The sequence below is a fragment of the Apis cerana genome, linkage group LG2 (assembly GCF_029169275.1).
Source record: "Apis cerana isolate GH-2021 linkage group LG2, AcerK_1.0, whole genome shotgun sequence".
Classification (NCBI taxonomy): domain Eukaryota; kingdom Metazoa; phylum Arthropoda; class Insecta; order Hymenoptera; family Apidae; genus Apis; species Apis cerana.
In genome coordinates, this window is record NC_083853.1 from 2,316,927 (window position 1) to 2,336,373 (window position 19,447).

Genomic DNA, 19,447 nt, shown 5'->3' on the forward strand with positions numbered 1-19,447 from the left:
TTCTTCATTCAATGTTTAGTATACTAGTTTTGTTTTGTTTTTTTTTCTAGGAGAATAAGAAGATGAAATATAATATAATAATATTATATTTCATAAATAAATATAAATAAAAATATAATTTTCTATTTAAAAAAAGAAAATTGATCTTCAAGTTAACCATTAAAAAATGCAAACAAAGCAAAAATAAATAATTGTATTTTTCCTTTAAAATTATGAAATTTTTATATTCAATAAATTAATCTAATTTATTTTCAATAAAATTTATTTTAAAAATGCATTGTTTTGTTATTTAAATTGAAAAATTTTAAATAAACACCTATATATCATTTTTAATGATGAGATAAATACAATTTCTACTTTAATCATTTTGCAGAGGGCGTAAGAAACACTATTTATAGAATTTATCATTATATCTTTAAAAACTGCATTACCGACTAACTATCGATATTGAAGAATCAATTCAATAAAAATGATATTTAATGACATTATTAAATTCAATTTTCGTATCATATTTGAATCTAAAAATCAGATTAAAAAAATTTAATTTAAAATATTTGTATATGTATTGATATATTTACAAATACAAAAACATATAAATTGTAATATGAACTGTTATGTGTATATATGTATATATAATATTCAATTTTTTTTTTAGTTTTAATATCGTTATCACAGATTTTTTATTAATTTTATTAAACCAAATTCTTTTTTTTTTTATTCACAAGAACTTAAGATTTCTGAATAATTATTTTTTAGATATAAAAGTTTATTATTTAAAGATTCGAAGGAAATTTTCATTCAATAAATAAAAAAAAATGTTTTTTAAAAATCTGAAAAAATTATAATTATACTTTATAACTTATTTTGAAATTGATATCGAAAACAAAACTAAATTTTATCCTATGTATTAATTTATTTTAATTTATTAATTTACGATTTAATCAAATAAACTTTATAAATAACGAAATATATAATATAATATAAATAAGTAAATACAAAAACTAGTATATAACGATTGAACTTATTTATTAAATAATAAATAATTTAAATTTACATTATATGAAAAGAGAAATATAGCAAAATTGTGATAAGCTATAAGATAAAGTTATTTCTATTTCGATAAGTTGCTTCTGTCTCGCTTGCTCTATTTCAAATTTAAATCTAAATAACAATAAATTAAAAATTATTCGTTTAAATTCGCTTTTGCCATTGATAAAACTTTCTGATCAAAATATATCTGAATTTTCCCAATATTCTATTCATATATGAATATTTTTAACATTAACTAATAAAATATAATTTTCTAATTACTAAAAGAAAAATATATTTATATATATTTATCTTATTTATACTTTATTTATATTACACTTTCAAATTATTGTTCAATATAATATGTATAATATGTGTATTATTCGATGAAATTAAGATATATACATGAATCTTTCAGTTGACTAACGTTTGTCAACAATACACGTACTTTAACAAGAAATAACAAGAAATAAATGAGAGGAATCGTTATTCGTTTTTGAGTTCATAATCATAGTTTATCAATAATTATAATATATCAATAATATTTCCATCAATTAAAAATAATTTTAAAAAAATCTTTCATTCTTTTTCTATTTTTAAAAATTATAATTTTTTAAGAATTTTAAGTGATTAGAAATATTTTCTATTAATTTTAAAAAAATTTATGGTAAGTACAAAATAATTGTAAATATTGATACACAAAACATTGCTGACAATAAAACTTTATACAATAATTCATATTTAATTAGCAACATGGATGCAATAATCGCTAGAAATATAATCGAATTAGCTGGAGCTATGATGGAAGAATTCGAATCTGTATGGACTAAGATAAATAAAATAGATCCTAGCCAAGTCAATTATCGCATAATGAAATTATACTTGATACATATAAAAGAGCAACGAAATTTGATCGTCAAAGCTATTTCTTTTGATTCCCATAATTTTCCAAATCTTCTCACTATAAGAAAGTGTTTCTTGCAAAAATTTATTGAATTTGTACCTGCAGTACAAACATATTTGATAAAATTCAAGGAATTTGATATAGACCAAGTAAAAATAATTGAGTAAGTAAAACTTATATAGGAAATAAATTATTATGTATTAAATCTGTATTAATAATAAATTTCAATTTCCAGAGCAAAATCTTAAGAATAATGAAAGTGATAATTCTTTAAAATTAAAAAAATTTTTTCATTTCATTGCTAAAAATATATTAAACTTGTTTTCTTTTAGATTCATTTCTTCTTAAAAATATTCTATTTCGATTAAATATTATCCATTAAATATTAAATTACTCAAATAATATTTTTCACAAATCATTTAATTCAAAAATTAATATCATTTTATATATTTTTATACATATATTAATTTATAATTTCTTCAATTCTTGCAATAAAACATGATGTTGTTTTTTACTATCTTTTTATTTTTCTCATACATATATTCTATATATAAAATACGAAAAATAATAATGTATAAATATAAAATTTTGCCTTTATTAACATAAAATAAATTTATAGAATAACATTATTTTTAACGTATATTTTATTTAAACATTAAAATTCTTCAAAATCTTCAATTTTTTTTTTTTTTTTTGGTAAAATTGGAAAGTATGTATGAACTATTATAACAATGTTAATCAATTTTTTTCAACTTTTTTCATTTTATTATGCTATACTTTATTATGCTATATTTGCCCAACGAATATAGTCAAATATATACTAATGTGATTTATTATTATTAATCATATAACTTGAATTGTTATACATTTTTATTTTCTGAGTTAAAGAATCTTGTTTCAATGTCCTATGTATACAATCGGACATAAATAATAAACATAAATAAATATTAATTAAATATTGATTTCTATATTCTTTAAGATTAATTAATTATCTTTCTTCAATTAATTTAAAAAAAAGTAAAAATTAAGGATTCATTAATTTTCCTTTTTTGATTAAAAATTTTTTTAATTTTTTAAATTTTTTTAATTTTTATTTTTATTTTTATTTCTAGAAAATATTTCAATATTCTTTAATCATATATATTTTATACGATTGATTTCTTTTTTACGTTAAATTTACGTTTTTTTTCAGATTTTATTAACTTTTTTATTTTAAATATTATTTTTAATCTTACATTTTAGTCTTTTTAATTTAAATAATTTTTATATTAAATTAATTATAATAAATTATTTTTATTATATTTTTACCAGGGAAAATTAAATCTAAATTTAAAAATATAAAAATTAGTTAAAGTATATGTAAATATATATAAATATTGTATAAGTATGTAAATATATATTATGAAATATATTATATTTCAATTTTTATACGGTTAAAGTGAATAGAAAAATATACTATTCCTGTCAATCATAAAATCGTTAAAGTTTAAAGACAAATTAGTGCATCATAATGCACAATTTATAATGGAAAATTATGATGATAGCTCATTTTATTTATAATTATATAGAATTTTTATTAATCATTTTTATTAACGTATTATTAAAACTAATCAGATTAACTCTTAACCCTTAAACTTAATTAGATTAATCCTTATTTAATTAATATATGTTTATTTAATCATTACTATATCAAAATTACACATGTATGTGATAAATTAGAAGTTTGAAAGAACATGAAAAGAGTTTTTAAGATAGATAGAATGTTTAAAATATTTTAATACTGTATTTAAGTTTGATTCAAAATGTTTTATAAGAAAATTGTTTTATAAAAAAATGTTCATTAAATAAAATATAGAATATTTTAGAATTAAATATATTTATAAGAATTTAATTAAATAGTTTAAAGAGTTTAATAAAATAATATATCGTAAATAAATAAATAATTAATAGGCAAAATAATAATAGTGCTTTGTGGGAAATTCATTTCGCTTGTTTTTTTTTAATTCTTTTTATATTTTTAACTATCAATTATTTTTCACTTTCATGATAAAAATGCAAACTATTAATAATCTTTTAAAAATCTTTTAATTTAGGTTTTATTTTCAGATTCTTCCGTTTCGGTTTCCTTATAACTTTTTTTTATTACTTACATTAAACAGCGATTATAAATTTAGATATTTTACCAAAAGGAAAATTTATTTAAAAACAAATAAATTTTCGCGCGCAAAAAAAAAAATGAATAGGATCTCGTGGTTAAGATCTTTAACTCAGCAATCTCCAAGTAGTGAGACCTAGAAAATCATTATTATTTAATGCAATACATAATCATTCATATTCATATAAATATGAATAGTATAATTATAAGTATAATTATAATATAATATATTCAATTATAACATAATATATTTTCATAAGATAAAAATTAATTGTAAGCATAATTATGTATTATTTCGAGCATAAAAACATACTTTAATATACGCATTTCGATAGATGGCGTAATAATTGCATATTAATTCTATCCCATTTACTTCCCTTTTTTTCCTTATCTATTCCCAATTAGAATTTAATATTCTAACTTCTTATAAATTTATATTTGTTTGAATAAGACAAGTTAACAGATACTCATATACATATACATATGATCGATATATGGAAAAGATAAAACCGACTCATAGTTTTTAATCAAACCGTATATATACATATATTTCTACATTAGAAAAAGATTAAGATTTTTAATTAAACTTATAAGGAATCATATAAGTTGGCTCTAAACACGATATTTTACTAATATTAATAAGCTATATTTATATAATTATACAGCTATATTTATATAATTATATAATTTTCAATTATATAAAATATAAATATATAAAATTATATAAAATTATATAATTTTACAACTGTAATTGTAATTTTATTTGTTATTTCACAACTATAACTGCTAATATCAATTACTTTTTTGAATGAATATCACACGATTACTTTTTTTATCATGATTCATCTTATTTAAGAATATAGAGCGTCTGGCAAACAATTAATTTCATATTTCGTCTGCATCATAAGTGCATAATAACTTGATAGTATTATCGGCAACACTTTTCCATTCTCATTGACGCGCATTGTACTTTGTTCTGCAATATTACAGAAAAAAATTTATGTATTTTTCATTCTTGAATTCGTAGTCATAGTTATCAGCAATCACAGCAATATTTTTATAAAATAAATAATTTTTAAAAAATATATCATTGTATGATATATTTCTCATCGAATCATTGAATGATAATATTTAATTACAAAATTAAGATCTTCAGTGATTATCTAGAATTATTTTCAATTAATCATAAAAAAATTTTCCAGTAAGTATAAAAAATTTTAATATCCATATATAATATACTACTATAAAAATTTATATCATGATTCATAATTAATTATTAATGTGGAAATTAGTTAGTAGAAACATAATCGATTTAGCTACATTTATGATAGAAGAATTCGAATCTGTAAGATAAAAAAAATTAAAGAAACTATTGTATAATAGCATTACATGTAAAAAATTTAAAAAACCAATGAGATTTATTCATCAAAGCTAGTACATTTAATTCATACAATTATCCAAATCTTTTCAATACAAGAAAATGTTTTATGCAAAAATATTCCAATTTTGGCTATAACAAAAATTATGTTCAACATAAGAAAACATTGGACATTGAATAAGAAATGAATAAAAATAAATAAATAATAAATTTAACATAAGGAAACATTAGACATTGACTAAGAAATGAATAAAAATAAATAAATAATAAATAATAAATAAACAAATATAAAATAAAATATCGAAAATAAATTACTGTGTATTAATATTAATTTCAATTTTCAAAGTAAAAAAAAAATCTTGAAAAAAAAATAAATAAATTAAAAATGTTTCTTTATTTTCTTACTAAAAATATCTTAAATTTTTATTTTTATATGTTAAATTATTTTTTTTTTTATTAAATTTAGATTTATTTCTTTTAAAAAGATATTCTATTTCGAAAATATTGATGATTTAAGTTATTCAAAAGAATATTTTTGTTCTACAATCATTTAAAAAATTATAATAAATCATTTTTTATATATATATATATTTAATTTATAATTTTTTATTTTATTTTAATAAAATAGATTTATAGTATTATAGTATTTATAAATTTATAGTATTTATAGCATGGATTTGTTTGATGCTATTTTTTTATTTTTATTATATATATTTTATACATAAAAGTACGAATTAGGTTATCAACCTGCAAATATAAAATATGAAATTTTTATCATTACCAATATAAAATAAAACTATAGAATAATGTTACTTTCAAGATATTTATATTTTATCTAAACTGAGTTAAAATTTTTTAAAATTATTTCTTATTTTTTTTTTTTTTTTAAGTAAAATTTTTACTAATTTGATTACTATTATATATTAGTAAATTCATATAATTTAAAAGATTGATTTATACTTTCAAAATAAAAATAAAAGTTGATGTATAAAAATAGTAATTGAAATTTATTTATTAATTATAAATGATTTAAATTAAAGTATAACCTTTATCAATATTCACAAAATATTTGTGAACAATATGAAAAATAAATTTCCTAGAAATTGTTTGTACACGAACTATTCATAATATAAAGTTAAAATATTTTATGACTTACCAATAATTCATGAATATCATTCATATTTCATAACTATCACAGTTTTTTTGCAAATATTTAATAAATTTATATTTATAAAATTTTTCTTATTAAATTTTTTTCAATAATATTTTTCTAAATTAAATGAAAATATATAAATAAGAAACATAATATAATTTAAATTATTTATAATTAACTACGAACGAAATATAAAATTTTTTGTAAATCTTGATTTGTAAGAATTTTTTGATATTTTTTTATAAATCTTAATTTTTAATAAATCTAACAATATTTTTTTTTTATAAATCTTGATTTTCGAAGAAAGTATATAGTAAATATAATTAACGATTTCTCTGGAACTGAAGAAGCTAAAGATTGGTTTTCAGAAATTGTTCATGAATTTAAGGCGCATTTTTATTAACAAACAATTCCCCAATATTGTTCATAAATAATACTATTTACATAATAATCCGCAAGTTTTTTAGAATTATTATTCAAATTTTTTCGAACATTGCTAATAGATCTAATATTTAATGCTTTTTTTTTATTATTGTTTATGGACATTTTAGTATCATTTTCAACGTTACCGATAGAATAAGATTGCAACACTAGTAGTGGTCAGAATTAAAACTAAATATCAATTACAAATTAAATATTTAAAATGAAATAATTTATCTACAATCAGTAAATTATTATTGTATCTACATTGTTAGATGGCGTTAATAACTCAAAATTACGACATTGTCAATGATCGGTTCTTACGATACGACATCTTGTGACTGTCTGTCGTTGTAATACTATACTCCTTGCACGAGTCGCGTTGAGATTGTAGATGACTGATGTTCGACTAGTGAACATGTTTTCTATACCTTGTCAAAAAGTGTTAGAATTATCAGTGTATAGTGCATCTAATAACGTCGAATATTTTTGAAATCATAATTATTGATTCGTCTATCATGAATGTGTTCTTATAATTTACATTGTGTAACAGATCTAGGATTGCTAGATTAGTAAGTATTCGTAGCTATGTTCAACTTTTACACGCGATAAGCCCGCGTGGCATGAATTAACACTTAAATCAAATCTTTTTCATTCAATTTGTCTGCGCTTTTTATTCTAATTAATAATTCTAATAATTATATACATTTATATTAAATAATAGAAATTTCTAAAAATTTATATCAAATGAAGATTCTATTATAATTTCAAATTCATATCTGAAAAGTAAGATATGGTTTCGTTACTGATTTAGTTACTACTTTCTAATTATTAATTACTTCCCGTTCACATGATATATCATTAGAAACTTGTAAAATCAGTCATTAATACAACGCAACTTCATTTACTAATTGCTTAATTCTAAGCAGTTAATTTGATTTAAATGTATATGTTTTTTCATTTATATTTTATAAAAATTTATTATAGAATGATTATATAACAGTTATCATATAGTTAAAATATATTTTTTAAATAAAAATAACAAGTGCAGAATCTAAAGTTATAAGTTTAATAATGATAGCAATACAATATAAATTTTAAAAATCTTAACATTTTCAATACGTATTTATTTCTTAGTAAAAATAAAATGCAGTTTTAGAAAAAAATATTGTTTTTACGATTTTAAAGATGATGTGGACGCTGCATAATGCTGCATAATGTTCTTGAAATAGATAGATAGAGAGAAAGAGAGAGTCAGAAGATACCAAATGATCGATTTATTTCAATAGGTTTTTCCCTGCTTTAATTCATGTCCATTGAATACGAATGATACAATAATATAATATAATAATATAAAATTATATAAATTATTTCAGTTATGTGGAAGAAAACATTAATAATATTAACAATAGAATTTTGTAATATAAAAATATATTATCGCTGACGAATATCAAAATTTTATATTTATACTTTCATACATTCATATTCATACATATTTCGTTATGTGACATATTGTATAAATATAAGCAGTTGCCTTTCAATAAAATCATATTAATCTTATAGATATGTAATAAAAAATTTATATATTTAATATTATAAAACATATTATAAAAAAAGATAAATAGAAAACAGATTAACATTGATTATGATCAAATATTTTTAAAATATCGTCGATAATGCACTATTTATTTATATATTAATAATATGAGATAAAATATATTTGAAATACATTGATAAAATATATTTTAAAAAACAGTTGATAAGACAGTATTTATTTATACATAATAATTTAGATTTATAAAAAGTATATTTTTAAAATATAAACTTGGTGTTAGTTTTGAATCAATATCTCATAATTTTCTTCTTTTAAATAATTGTTACTAATAAAAAAAATATTTAGAAATATAATAAAGAATTTTTAATTAAATTAAATCAAATTTATTGAAAAAACTACATATCTATAATATATTTTTTATATCTATTTTTTAAAGACTAATATATTTATAAGAATAATGAATTAAAACAATTTAATTTTTGCAATATTAATCTTATTTTATATTTTACTAATATGCATGCAATTAACCTTATTTTATATTGTAATAAATATGAATTCATTTGTAAACATGCAAATATTTCGATTGTTCGAAATAATTATGAAATCATGTTTTTATAAAATATAAAAATTTTTCATTTTTAAATTTTGATTTAAAATTATAATAACGATATAAATTTATTGAAAATTAAATTCAATAATCTTTGTTAATGTTATAACTTCGTTACAAGTTGCGGTTAGTGAATACATTTTTTTCTGAATCTTCAACAAACAATCAAAAAAATAGATTCTTATATATTATCTTATGATAATGATTACATATATATACCATTTTTTAGATGTTTCATAAATTTGTTTTATAAACATTTTGAATTTATTAGAATCAAAAAAAATTAATTCAAAAACGAGTCCAGTATAATCGATAATACCTAAATATGTTTATACTGCATTTATGTTAAAGAGTATTTAAAATTAAAATCTAATGGAATAATTTGATAAAAAAAAATTGAAAAAATATTTTATAAGATAATTTAATTTAGTTAGTAATTTTGAAAAAAGGAATGCTAGAAGACAGTAGAGTGAATCAAATCAAATTTTGTGTCGATCGAGAAATTTATGTCAAGGCTTTTCGAAACTATAACCCAATTTTATCATAAAGAAAATATAGATATATAATTTTTTTGTTCTACTTTTTTGAAGAAATGTACATATACATTATTTATATATTATTCTGCAATAGTATTTAATTATTTTAAAACAATATATGATAATATAAAAAAATTTATTTCGAAGATTATATAAAAAATAATATATATATATATATATATATATATATATAAAAGTTATTTTCCTAATGAATTTTAATAAAAAAATCTTATTAATAAATATTCAATACTGAATAACCAGAATTCAATAAATAACAAGAAACAAAATAAAAAATTTTTAAAATATTTTTCAATAAAACTTTATTTTATTAAATAATACTTTATATTTTTTTTATTATTTGTAAATTATAATATTCAATTAATAATAATCTGATTTTCTTAAATATTTGGTTTTATGTTTAAATATATATATAAATAATATATAATACTTCTTTATTATAATTTTATAAATTTGAGAGAGAGAGCGAGAGAGAGAGAGAGACAAATATTTAAAATTATTTATTTTTATTCATAATATTCTTTTTCATTTTACAATGAATTCTTTATCTAAAATAAATGCAATATTAATTTTTCTCAATTAAAAAAATTGAAAAATAAAAAAAAATTAAAAAGAATTAGTTTTAAAAATATAGTAAAAATAGAATAATAATAATGTATGATTTTTTTATTTTCTAAATTAATATTAATTTTTAAAGATATATTATTATTAAATTTTAATTTAAATTTAAATTAAATTTAAATTTTATATTATTATATTATTGAATTTTTATAAACGTTAATAATTTCAAATTAAGATAAATTAAATATAATAGATATAATAGATATAGATATAATAGATATAATAGATATAATAGATATATATAGATGTAATAGACAATAAACAAATGTGTTACAAAAGGAAATAGAAATTCCATTAAATGAATAATTTAATATAATAAATCTTTATAAGGTCAACATTTATCTAATAATAACAATTTTCTGCATAATATTTAGGAATAGATAAAGTATTTAATAGAACAATTATTATTTAAAAAAATTAATTTTATTTTAAGTTGGAAATATTTTATAAATTATTTTAACAATATTGAATATATAATATTTATATAAATAACTACATTTTATTATTTAAAATATTTGTTATTTAATTTTGCTGTATACATTATATAATAAGATTATAAGTAAAATTAGTAAGTAATAGAATAATAGATTTTTAAATAGAGATTAAAAAAAATTAAAATCTCTGAATCGAGATTTTCAAAACTATTATGTAAACATATCTTGAATTTTTTTATTTAATGAAATGAATTATTAGAAATTAACTTTTTAGAAATTAAATTTGAATTGTGAATTTTCTATGAAAAAATGAAGGAGAATGTATAATATTTTTCATTTTTTCTTTAATAAAATGTAATATTAATTTAATTGTTAAATATTAATTTTTAATTGTTCAGATATTTGTTCTTATAATAATATTTATTTCAAATATTTGTTTTTTTTTATATTTAAAAAATTATTAACAATACTTTTTTCAAAGATAATTTTAAAAAGTATTAAAATATTTCAAAACAAATGACAACAAATTATTTATGATTTATTTTATCGTATATTCAAAATATTGATCATTTCATTCTTCCATCTAAATTAATCCTAAAGTATCTTCATTTTTATAATATTTTATTACTTTTATGATTTTCAATTCACAAAATTTTTCTTTGCATTTTTTTTTATATGGATTATATCATTATATGATGCTTTGTATAATTTTATAAAAATATCTTAATATATATATTATATATATTATAAAATTCAATTATTTCTATTAAAGATTATGAATAATTGATGGTAATTAATAATAAAATAAGTAATAAACTTATAAATTCAAAGATTATTCAATATTATTCAATTTAAGTTTGTATTGTATTTTAATACAAATTATTTTGTACTTTTTTCCATTTCTATATATATTTTATTTGAAATATATGTTTTGTAAATATTTTACAATAAACTCTTTTCATAAACAAATATGAGATGACAAATTATTTTTACACATAATTTTATGATATAAATTAACAATTTAAAAATATTTTATATTTGCAAATATTATGTATAAAATGATATATAAAATGATAAAATGAAAGTCGAGATTCTGATTTGTAAAAACAAGTTATTGATTTTATAATATAGCATATGCATATATTATTGCTTTTATATTATTTTATTTTTTATTTTATTTTCTTTCACATTAAATATATTTCTCTTGAAATAGAGAAATATTAAAAGTGTTATTTTTTTAGAAATTTTGTAGTTCGAATTTCTATAATTTTATAATTTTATCCATTATCTTTTACCCTTGTTTACTTTTAAAAATGATTACAAAGACAAAATAAATTTACTTCAATTACTTGAATTATTTAGATTATCTTACTTTATCCATGCAATTTAAAATAAAGTGACTTTTACAAGTTGAAATTTAATATAAGTGAAACTTTTATTACCTCTAAAGCCTTTATAATTATATTAGCTCTATAAAATAATTGAAATAATTGAGTCATAATCTAGCATAATTAAAATTAAAAGACTATTCGATATCTTCTTATCTTGCAATGCTAAAAAAAAACCAAAGATAACGTTTACGAATTTTTCTTTCTTCGAATTATTTATAATTGAATAAATACAATATTTTTATATAATTTTATATATTGAATTTTCTTTTTTTAAAATTTTTTTATTTGAAAATGTCGATAAAAAAAACTCTTCATAACTATTTAATACTTTTTCCTTGAAATTCGATTATATATATGCATAGAATCAATCACAAAAATATTCATACTCTATATTACAAAGAAATTCATCCAAAAATTCTGATTTTATAAAAAGATTTTTATGTATTATTTAGATTATATAAATTTATATGTATTATATATATATATGTATATGTATATACATAATAGATTACGTAATATATGTGTATAATATATTTAAAAAATTCATATATATAAAATTTTATAAAATTCATAATATAAAATTTTGATAATATAAGAATATTTTATATTTCTAACAAATTCTTTAAGAAATTTGATTAATGTGATAATTAATTATTAATTGCAAAATGTTATTTCTATTGATTTTAATTTTTAATCGAAATATTAATTTTTACTAATATTATAAATATTTTTTATTTCATTTTTAAAATATTTTTTTTCTTTTTGAATAATTAAAATAGTTTTAAAATTAATATTTTAAAACCTAATAAATTAATAAAAATTTTAAATTAATAAGTTTAATAATTAACTTTTTTTATATTTTCAAATTCTCTAATATGACAATTCAATTTTTAATTAATATTTAATTTCTTTATTCTATCTATATCTATTTTATATTTGTCTAATCTATATCTAAATTCTAATAATTTATATATGCTATTTGTGTCATATATTCATTTCAATTAAATTTTTTTTATTTTTGAATTATTTAAAGGAATTATTCAAATATTATTAATTGCTTTAATGAATGTTTCAATTTCAGTAAAATAATTACATAATAAAATAATTAAATTGCCAAAGAAAAATATTGATCATGAAAAAGATATTAAAAAAAAAGGTATATAAATAAAAATTATTTTATATTGTTTTAAATGAAAACGAAAAAATATTTTCTACGAATAAATTTTTATTATCTAAGTGAATTTATTAATACATTATTAATACATATTATTATTAATATTAATACATATTTTGATAAATCATAATTAAATATTATAAATTTTATTATATTTCTATTTTTATATTTTCAGATTTTAAAATGAAAATATTGTAATTTATGTTATTTTATTTAATACAAATTATATCTAAATTAATCGACAAAATTTTTTAATACTTATAATTACAAAGCTATATAATCATAAAAAATCTTATTTAACTAAAAAAAAATAAAATCATCAATATTAATTATTAATTTTATTTAAAGTTTAACTTTATAATTATAATTTATAATTTTATTTAATGCAGAAGTATGTGATATCTATATCATATGTATGTCTCTTATATTAAATGACTATTATTATGAATTAAAATATATCAATTTGCACTTCAATGAATTTTATAAAGAATGAAATTTTTAATAAATAATCATTCTAAGTAGCAATTAAATTGACGATTATGTGTCTGAATCATTAATTGCAATTATACATTAATTAAATAAATATTTTACTTAATTAAGTAAAATAATTAAGTAAAAATTAGTAAAAATTTAAAATTAGTAAAATTAATAAATATTAATAAAATTAAATAAAAATTTAAATTTTAAAGAATAATTATTGATTGCATTAACGATTGTAATATAAAAATTAAAAATGAAATTCAATTGTAGCTTCTATTCATATAAATCTTTCGTTATAATATTTCAATAGTTCAAATATTTCAATAGTTACTTTTAGCAAAGAATATATATCAATTTTAAAAATATATATTCTTTTTATATTTCTAATAAATTATTTTGTTTCTTTTTTAATTATCTTAGTCTATTAATATCTTCAAACTTTCATTCTTTACATATTTAAACATTTTATAAGTAGTATAGAAGATCTTATATTATATCTTTAATGATGATCAATGATATTCAAAATTTTGATTACAATTATCTATTTAGAATTGATCTATTTAGAAAAATGAAATATTTTTGTGTGAAAAATATACTACAAAAATTTTAAAAATATAATACAAATTTTTTTGAAATCTAATTAAATATGATGAAATATGATTAAATGATATAAGAATTTAATTATAATATATATCTATATATATATATATATAAACAATATTTATTTCTTAAAAAAAATATCTATAATGAAATAATACTATATACTATAATATACTATAATAATGAATAATAAAATTAAAAAATTATATATTTAAAAAAAAGAAAATATTTAATTTAGATGATCTTAATTATTTTAATTAATTACCATCTCTATGATTATCTGTCATTTTTACGTATTATTTATTATTTATTTTTCCGTATTTTATATACTTCTATAATATATATAATATATTATAAAAATAAATAATAATATAATAAAAATAATAATAATAATAGTAATAATAATTTAAATAAATGATAAGTAAATAGAGATTTGAATAGTTATCAATTGTAGAAAGATTGATATCACGCTTGTATAAAATCAAATAGTTTTTTTAATTTAATAGTAGCAAAATTAGAAGTGCACATTATTTAAATATATAAATAAAATCATGCTTATATAAAATCAAATAGTTTTTTTAATTTAATAGTAGCAAAATTAGAAGTGCACATTATTTAAATATATAAATAAAATTATAAAATAAGTATGTAATAAAATTATAAAATAATTATGATTCTAGTGAATTAACATGATTTTATCATTATTTAATTTTATTATATAATTATATCAATTATAATCATTTAATCATCTTTATAATAATAATAATAATAATCATATTTTTTTTATTATTCTATTATTCTATTATTATTTCTATTCAAAACGCATCTTTTTAATAAATAATGTATTACTTATTTAATGTATTTTGATTATATTAATTTTTTGAAAATTTCAAATGAAATTTAAATTCATTATAATTACAAATTTTAGCAAAAAGAAACAAATAAAATAAGACAAATAATATTTTTTAAAATAATTCATAGAAAAGAATTTTTATTTATTTTTTAATAATTTTATTTTTGTTTTTAATTATTTTGATCATTTTTGATAATAAATATTTTTAAAGTATATGTTATAGTATATATTTATATATAGTATATATAGTATATATATATATTTTATGTACATATTTATAGTTTTTTTTATATGGTTGCAATTGATAACGTAATATTTTTCCATATTTAAAATAAATTACTAGCAATCTTAAGAAAATTAAAATTATTCATATTTAATATTAATCAATATTAATAAACGAACTGTGAATATATATATATATATATATATATATATATATATATATATATATATATATATAATTAATTTTAAGGATAATTTTAAAGATACATAAAATATACAAATATTAATCTCAATAAAATATGTATTATGATATATATATGAAACTAATTTAATAAGAAAAAATAAAATAAAAACAAATACTAAAAATTTTATTAAGTTAAAAATATATTATTTTTAAGTCAATTAGAAGTATAAAATATAAATATGTTTGAAAACTATATTTTTTAATTTTTAATCAAGAAATAATTATTTAAATCTCTATAAAAAGAAATAAATATTCAACACTAAATATAAAAAGGAATTATCTTACAAGAATTGCGTATTTTATATAATATATTTTTTTATCATCAAGTTGCTATTAAATTTTGTTATCTTAACAATATAATTATTTACCGATTACTTTATATTATACTATTATTATATAATTCATCGATTTGTATCACGTTTTCCAATTTCTTAAATAACATTTTCCAACCTTAAATAAAACTCAAATCTTAAAACTTAACCTATTTTTATGAAATATTTACATCAATTGGAAATTTTTACATAATAATTTCCAACATAATAATTCTAAACGATAATAATAATTTTAAATCTATTAAAAAAAAAACTCATTAAGGAACCCATAATTGATATGCCGTGTATTTTTCAATGAACAAAGCTTAACGGAAGTTTGATTTTCTTGCATAGGAATTATACGAAGTGATGAGGTAAACTAAATCAGTAGGAGATGGCTCGTCACGGTAGCGAAAGATCCTTACATTCTTCTCAATCGATGAATCCAGGCTCCTCACTCTTAAACACGAACGAATCACTCACAACGGAATTAGCACCGTCAGAGCCAGTAACATGTTCTGACAACAGCAGCATGATCAAGGTCAATGCCGATAACAACGTGGTTTACACGACAGGAAGTGCATCGGTCACCGTTCCGTCACCCTCGATATCATCTTCGATATCCTCTTCATTGGATTCCCGTATTCCACGTCCCTCGCCTACAGGCCTGCGTCGGTCGGCTAGTATGCGCATGTGCGGTGAACGACTTTCACCAAATAACCCATCACCATTATCCAGTACCACGGCCACCGCGGCTCTGAGCAGATCTTATCATTATTATCGTCGTTTTAACTTCCTGCAGCAGCAGCATCATCACCTGGACCATCGTACTTTTCCAGTCATCACGGAGAATGGAACTGAATCACCCCGACAACGATCTCTCGTGAGTATTAATCTTTAATATGTTCAATATTAATCACATTTATTTTTATTATTATTCTTATTCGAGAGATATGGCTTCTTAGTTTTCCCCGCAATATTACGTCTTCGATGCAGATCACAGATGCGTTTAGACAATTCTATCTTATTGACTATTTTTGGGCAGTTCTTATATGAGTTTTAATATAACGATAATAATGGTATTAAAAATGGAAATGATGATGGACAAAAAAATATAAAAATATATAGTTACGTGTATGTTTGAAAAAAAAATTATTTTCTTCTTTTAAAAACATAAAAAAATTATCAGAGAATTTACCGTCGAAATAACGACGTAGTATTATTTTATTATCTATAAAATTGATATAAAAAAATAATGTTTAAAAATTAAAATATTTTTGTTGGTAAAAATGTAATAAATGTATATCTAGTTATTATTATATTTATGATTATAATAATATTTTATTTGTTGCATATAAACTTAGTATATACATATAGAAATATAATACTTTTTATTTTAGATTTTTCAGTTCAATATTTTTATTATTATTACTTTTTTTTTAACATTTACACATATTTTATATTTACACATAAAAGCACTTTTCAATAATTACAAAATCATAATATCTTTAGTTTAGTGAAATTTTATTTTAGTCAAAATTGACATAATTTATAATTATAAATATATATAAATATTTGTAATAGTATGTAAATTACTTAATAATGAGAATAATATTAAGTAGCATTAATAACTAAATGATAATAATTTCAAAATAAATATTGTAAAATTTATAAAATTTATGTATATATTATGTATATATATATATATATATATATGTATATATATATATATATATATATGTTATCTTTCAATACAATATAAAATAAACAAAAAAAAACTATTTTTTAAATAAGTTTATGTCACGAAATTCGAATCACTCAAATAACATAATAAATATAGGCAATTTGCCAAGACCGATTTTCATTTGATATCACAGTTTTTAAAATATTTTCAATCCATTTATTGGAATTCGTATATGTTGAATCATTTATTAAATAAATAGCTTTCAATTTTCTCTCAATTCAAAGCCTCTAGCCTCAATAATAAATAATTATTCCATTAAGAAATCAAATTCAATTCATTAGGATTAATCTAATTTTTAAAAAAAATTAAACAACGATTGTACATTCTTATAGCGACTAACATTAAGAATTTTTTAAAGGACTTGGATCTTTGATTTTTGTCGTAAAAAATCGTATAACAATCCTTATATACACATTACTTTTTCATCAAACATAAAAGTAAGAGGAACTCGAGCAAGCATGAAAAGATGTCTTGTGCTTAGCTAAACAAAATTTGAATTATTAATTATATATTTAGATTTAAGTAGATTCAAGATAAGCAACGAAATATGGAAACATTCTAACCTTTTTGCAAGCTATGCGTCAGCGCAGATGAAACCTCTTCATTGCTTTTATAGCTCTTATTGCTAGATATTACTAGTATAACGATTGCGCACTATATTTATCGATGCTTAATCCCATCAGATGTAACATCGATTTAAATTACTTTTTTTTCTGGATAAAATGACGAAAAAAGCGGGAAATAATTCAACAAAATCTCTATTTATTTTTATTGTTTATTTCGAAAACGATTTTCATTTTTGTCGGATTATTGATAAAATAGCATGTTACAGTAATGGAAATAGAATAAAAATTCATATAGGTCTTTCAGCGAGTCTTTGATTTTAATAAAATATCACTTCATTTTTTATATATATTCTGTGTATATTGTATTTTTAATATAGAATATTTATTTTTTTCGTTTTGTTTGTTAATAAATAAATTCGATAAAAGCTTAGGTAAAAAATATATACAGTGTTTCTGAAATCGATACAAACGAACAAGAGCTAATTTTAAGAATGAGTCAAAAATATAGAATAAAATTTTGTTATGTAAAATATGTAAAAGAAAATTTGAAAATTTATTGAATACACATAGAATATTTCAATTATTGAAATTTCATAAATTTTTTTATAAAAATCAGGAAAATTAAAAAATATCATCAAAAGAATAAATATCATTTATGTGTTGTTATAATAATAAATATAATGTGTTGTTATAATATGAAATAATTTATTTTGAGAAATTAAAATCTATGAACTGAAAATATTCAAATGAGTGAAAAATTTAAATATAATAAGTTATAATAGATTGGTGCTTCTCTAATTTGCCAAATAAGATATTGAGAGCAGATTTTCAAAAATTTAATAAATCAAATTAAAATATTAAAATGTATTTTTTATTCTTTAAAACTATATTTATTGGCATTGCTCGTAAATATAACGAGAATGATTTGATTTTCTCAAAAATAGAAACTGTTGTATATGATGAAATCTTATTAAATCTATATTAATAAATTAATAATTAATTAATAAAAATACATTTTTAAATTACAAATTACTTTTTTTTCAATTGCATTT

The 19,447-nt window shown here is 17.6% G+C and overlaps 2 protein-coding genes and 1 long non-coding RNA gene across 6 annotated transcripts in view; 2 read left to right on the top strand and 1 right to left on the bottom strand.

The window, feature by feature from the left end:
- Nucleotides 1-1,433: 1,433 nt before the first annotated feature.
- On the top strand, nt 1,434-2,447 carry LOC108004507 (uncharacterized). Its single transcript, XM_017067466.3, has 3 exons — nt 1,434-1,696; nt 1,779-2,096; nt 2,169-2,447. Exons 2-3 carry the CDS (start codon nt 1,783-1,785, stop codon nt 2,179-2,181), a joined length of 327 nt encoding a protein of 108 aa, XP_016922955.2. The 5' UTR covers nt 1,434-1,696; nt 1,779-1,782; the 3' UTR covers nt 2,182-2,447.
- Nucleotides 2,448-3,388: 941 nt separating this feature from the next.
- On the bottom strand, nt 3,389-6,962 carry LOC133665726 (uncharacterized). The gene is made up of 2 exons (XR_009828976.1): nt 6,623-6,962; nt 3,389-5,064 (listed from the first exon to the last, which is right to left on the bottom strand). It is a non-coding gene; the product is annotated as an uncharacterized LOC133665726 (long non-coding RNA).
- Nucleotides 6,963-7,371: 409 nt separating this feature from the next.
- The window catches only part of LOC108004505 (protein quick-to-court), a 29,253-nt gene continuing 17,177 nt past the window's right edge, over nt 7,372-19,447 (top strand). For 3 of the 4 annotated variants that reach the window (XM_062072111.1, XM_062072112.1, XM_062072115.1), the window contains exons 1-2: nt 7,372-7,611; nt 16,440-16,968. In XM_062072111.1, the coding sequence (XP_061928095.1) occupies nt 16,480-16,968 (489 nt within the window). In that variant the 5' untranslated portion in view covers nt 7,372-7,611; nt 16,440-16,479. The remainder of the gene's footprint in view (nt 7,612-16,439; nt 16,969-19,447) is intronic. The other variant, XM_062072113.1, reaches the window with a different exon arrangement.

Excerpts from the sequence above, each read along its gene's own strand:
- LOC108004507 (XM_017067466.3), top strand. The coding sequence starts at position 1,783 with ATGGATGCAATAATCGCTAGAAATATAATCGAATTAGCTGGAGCTATG.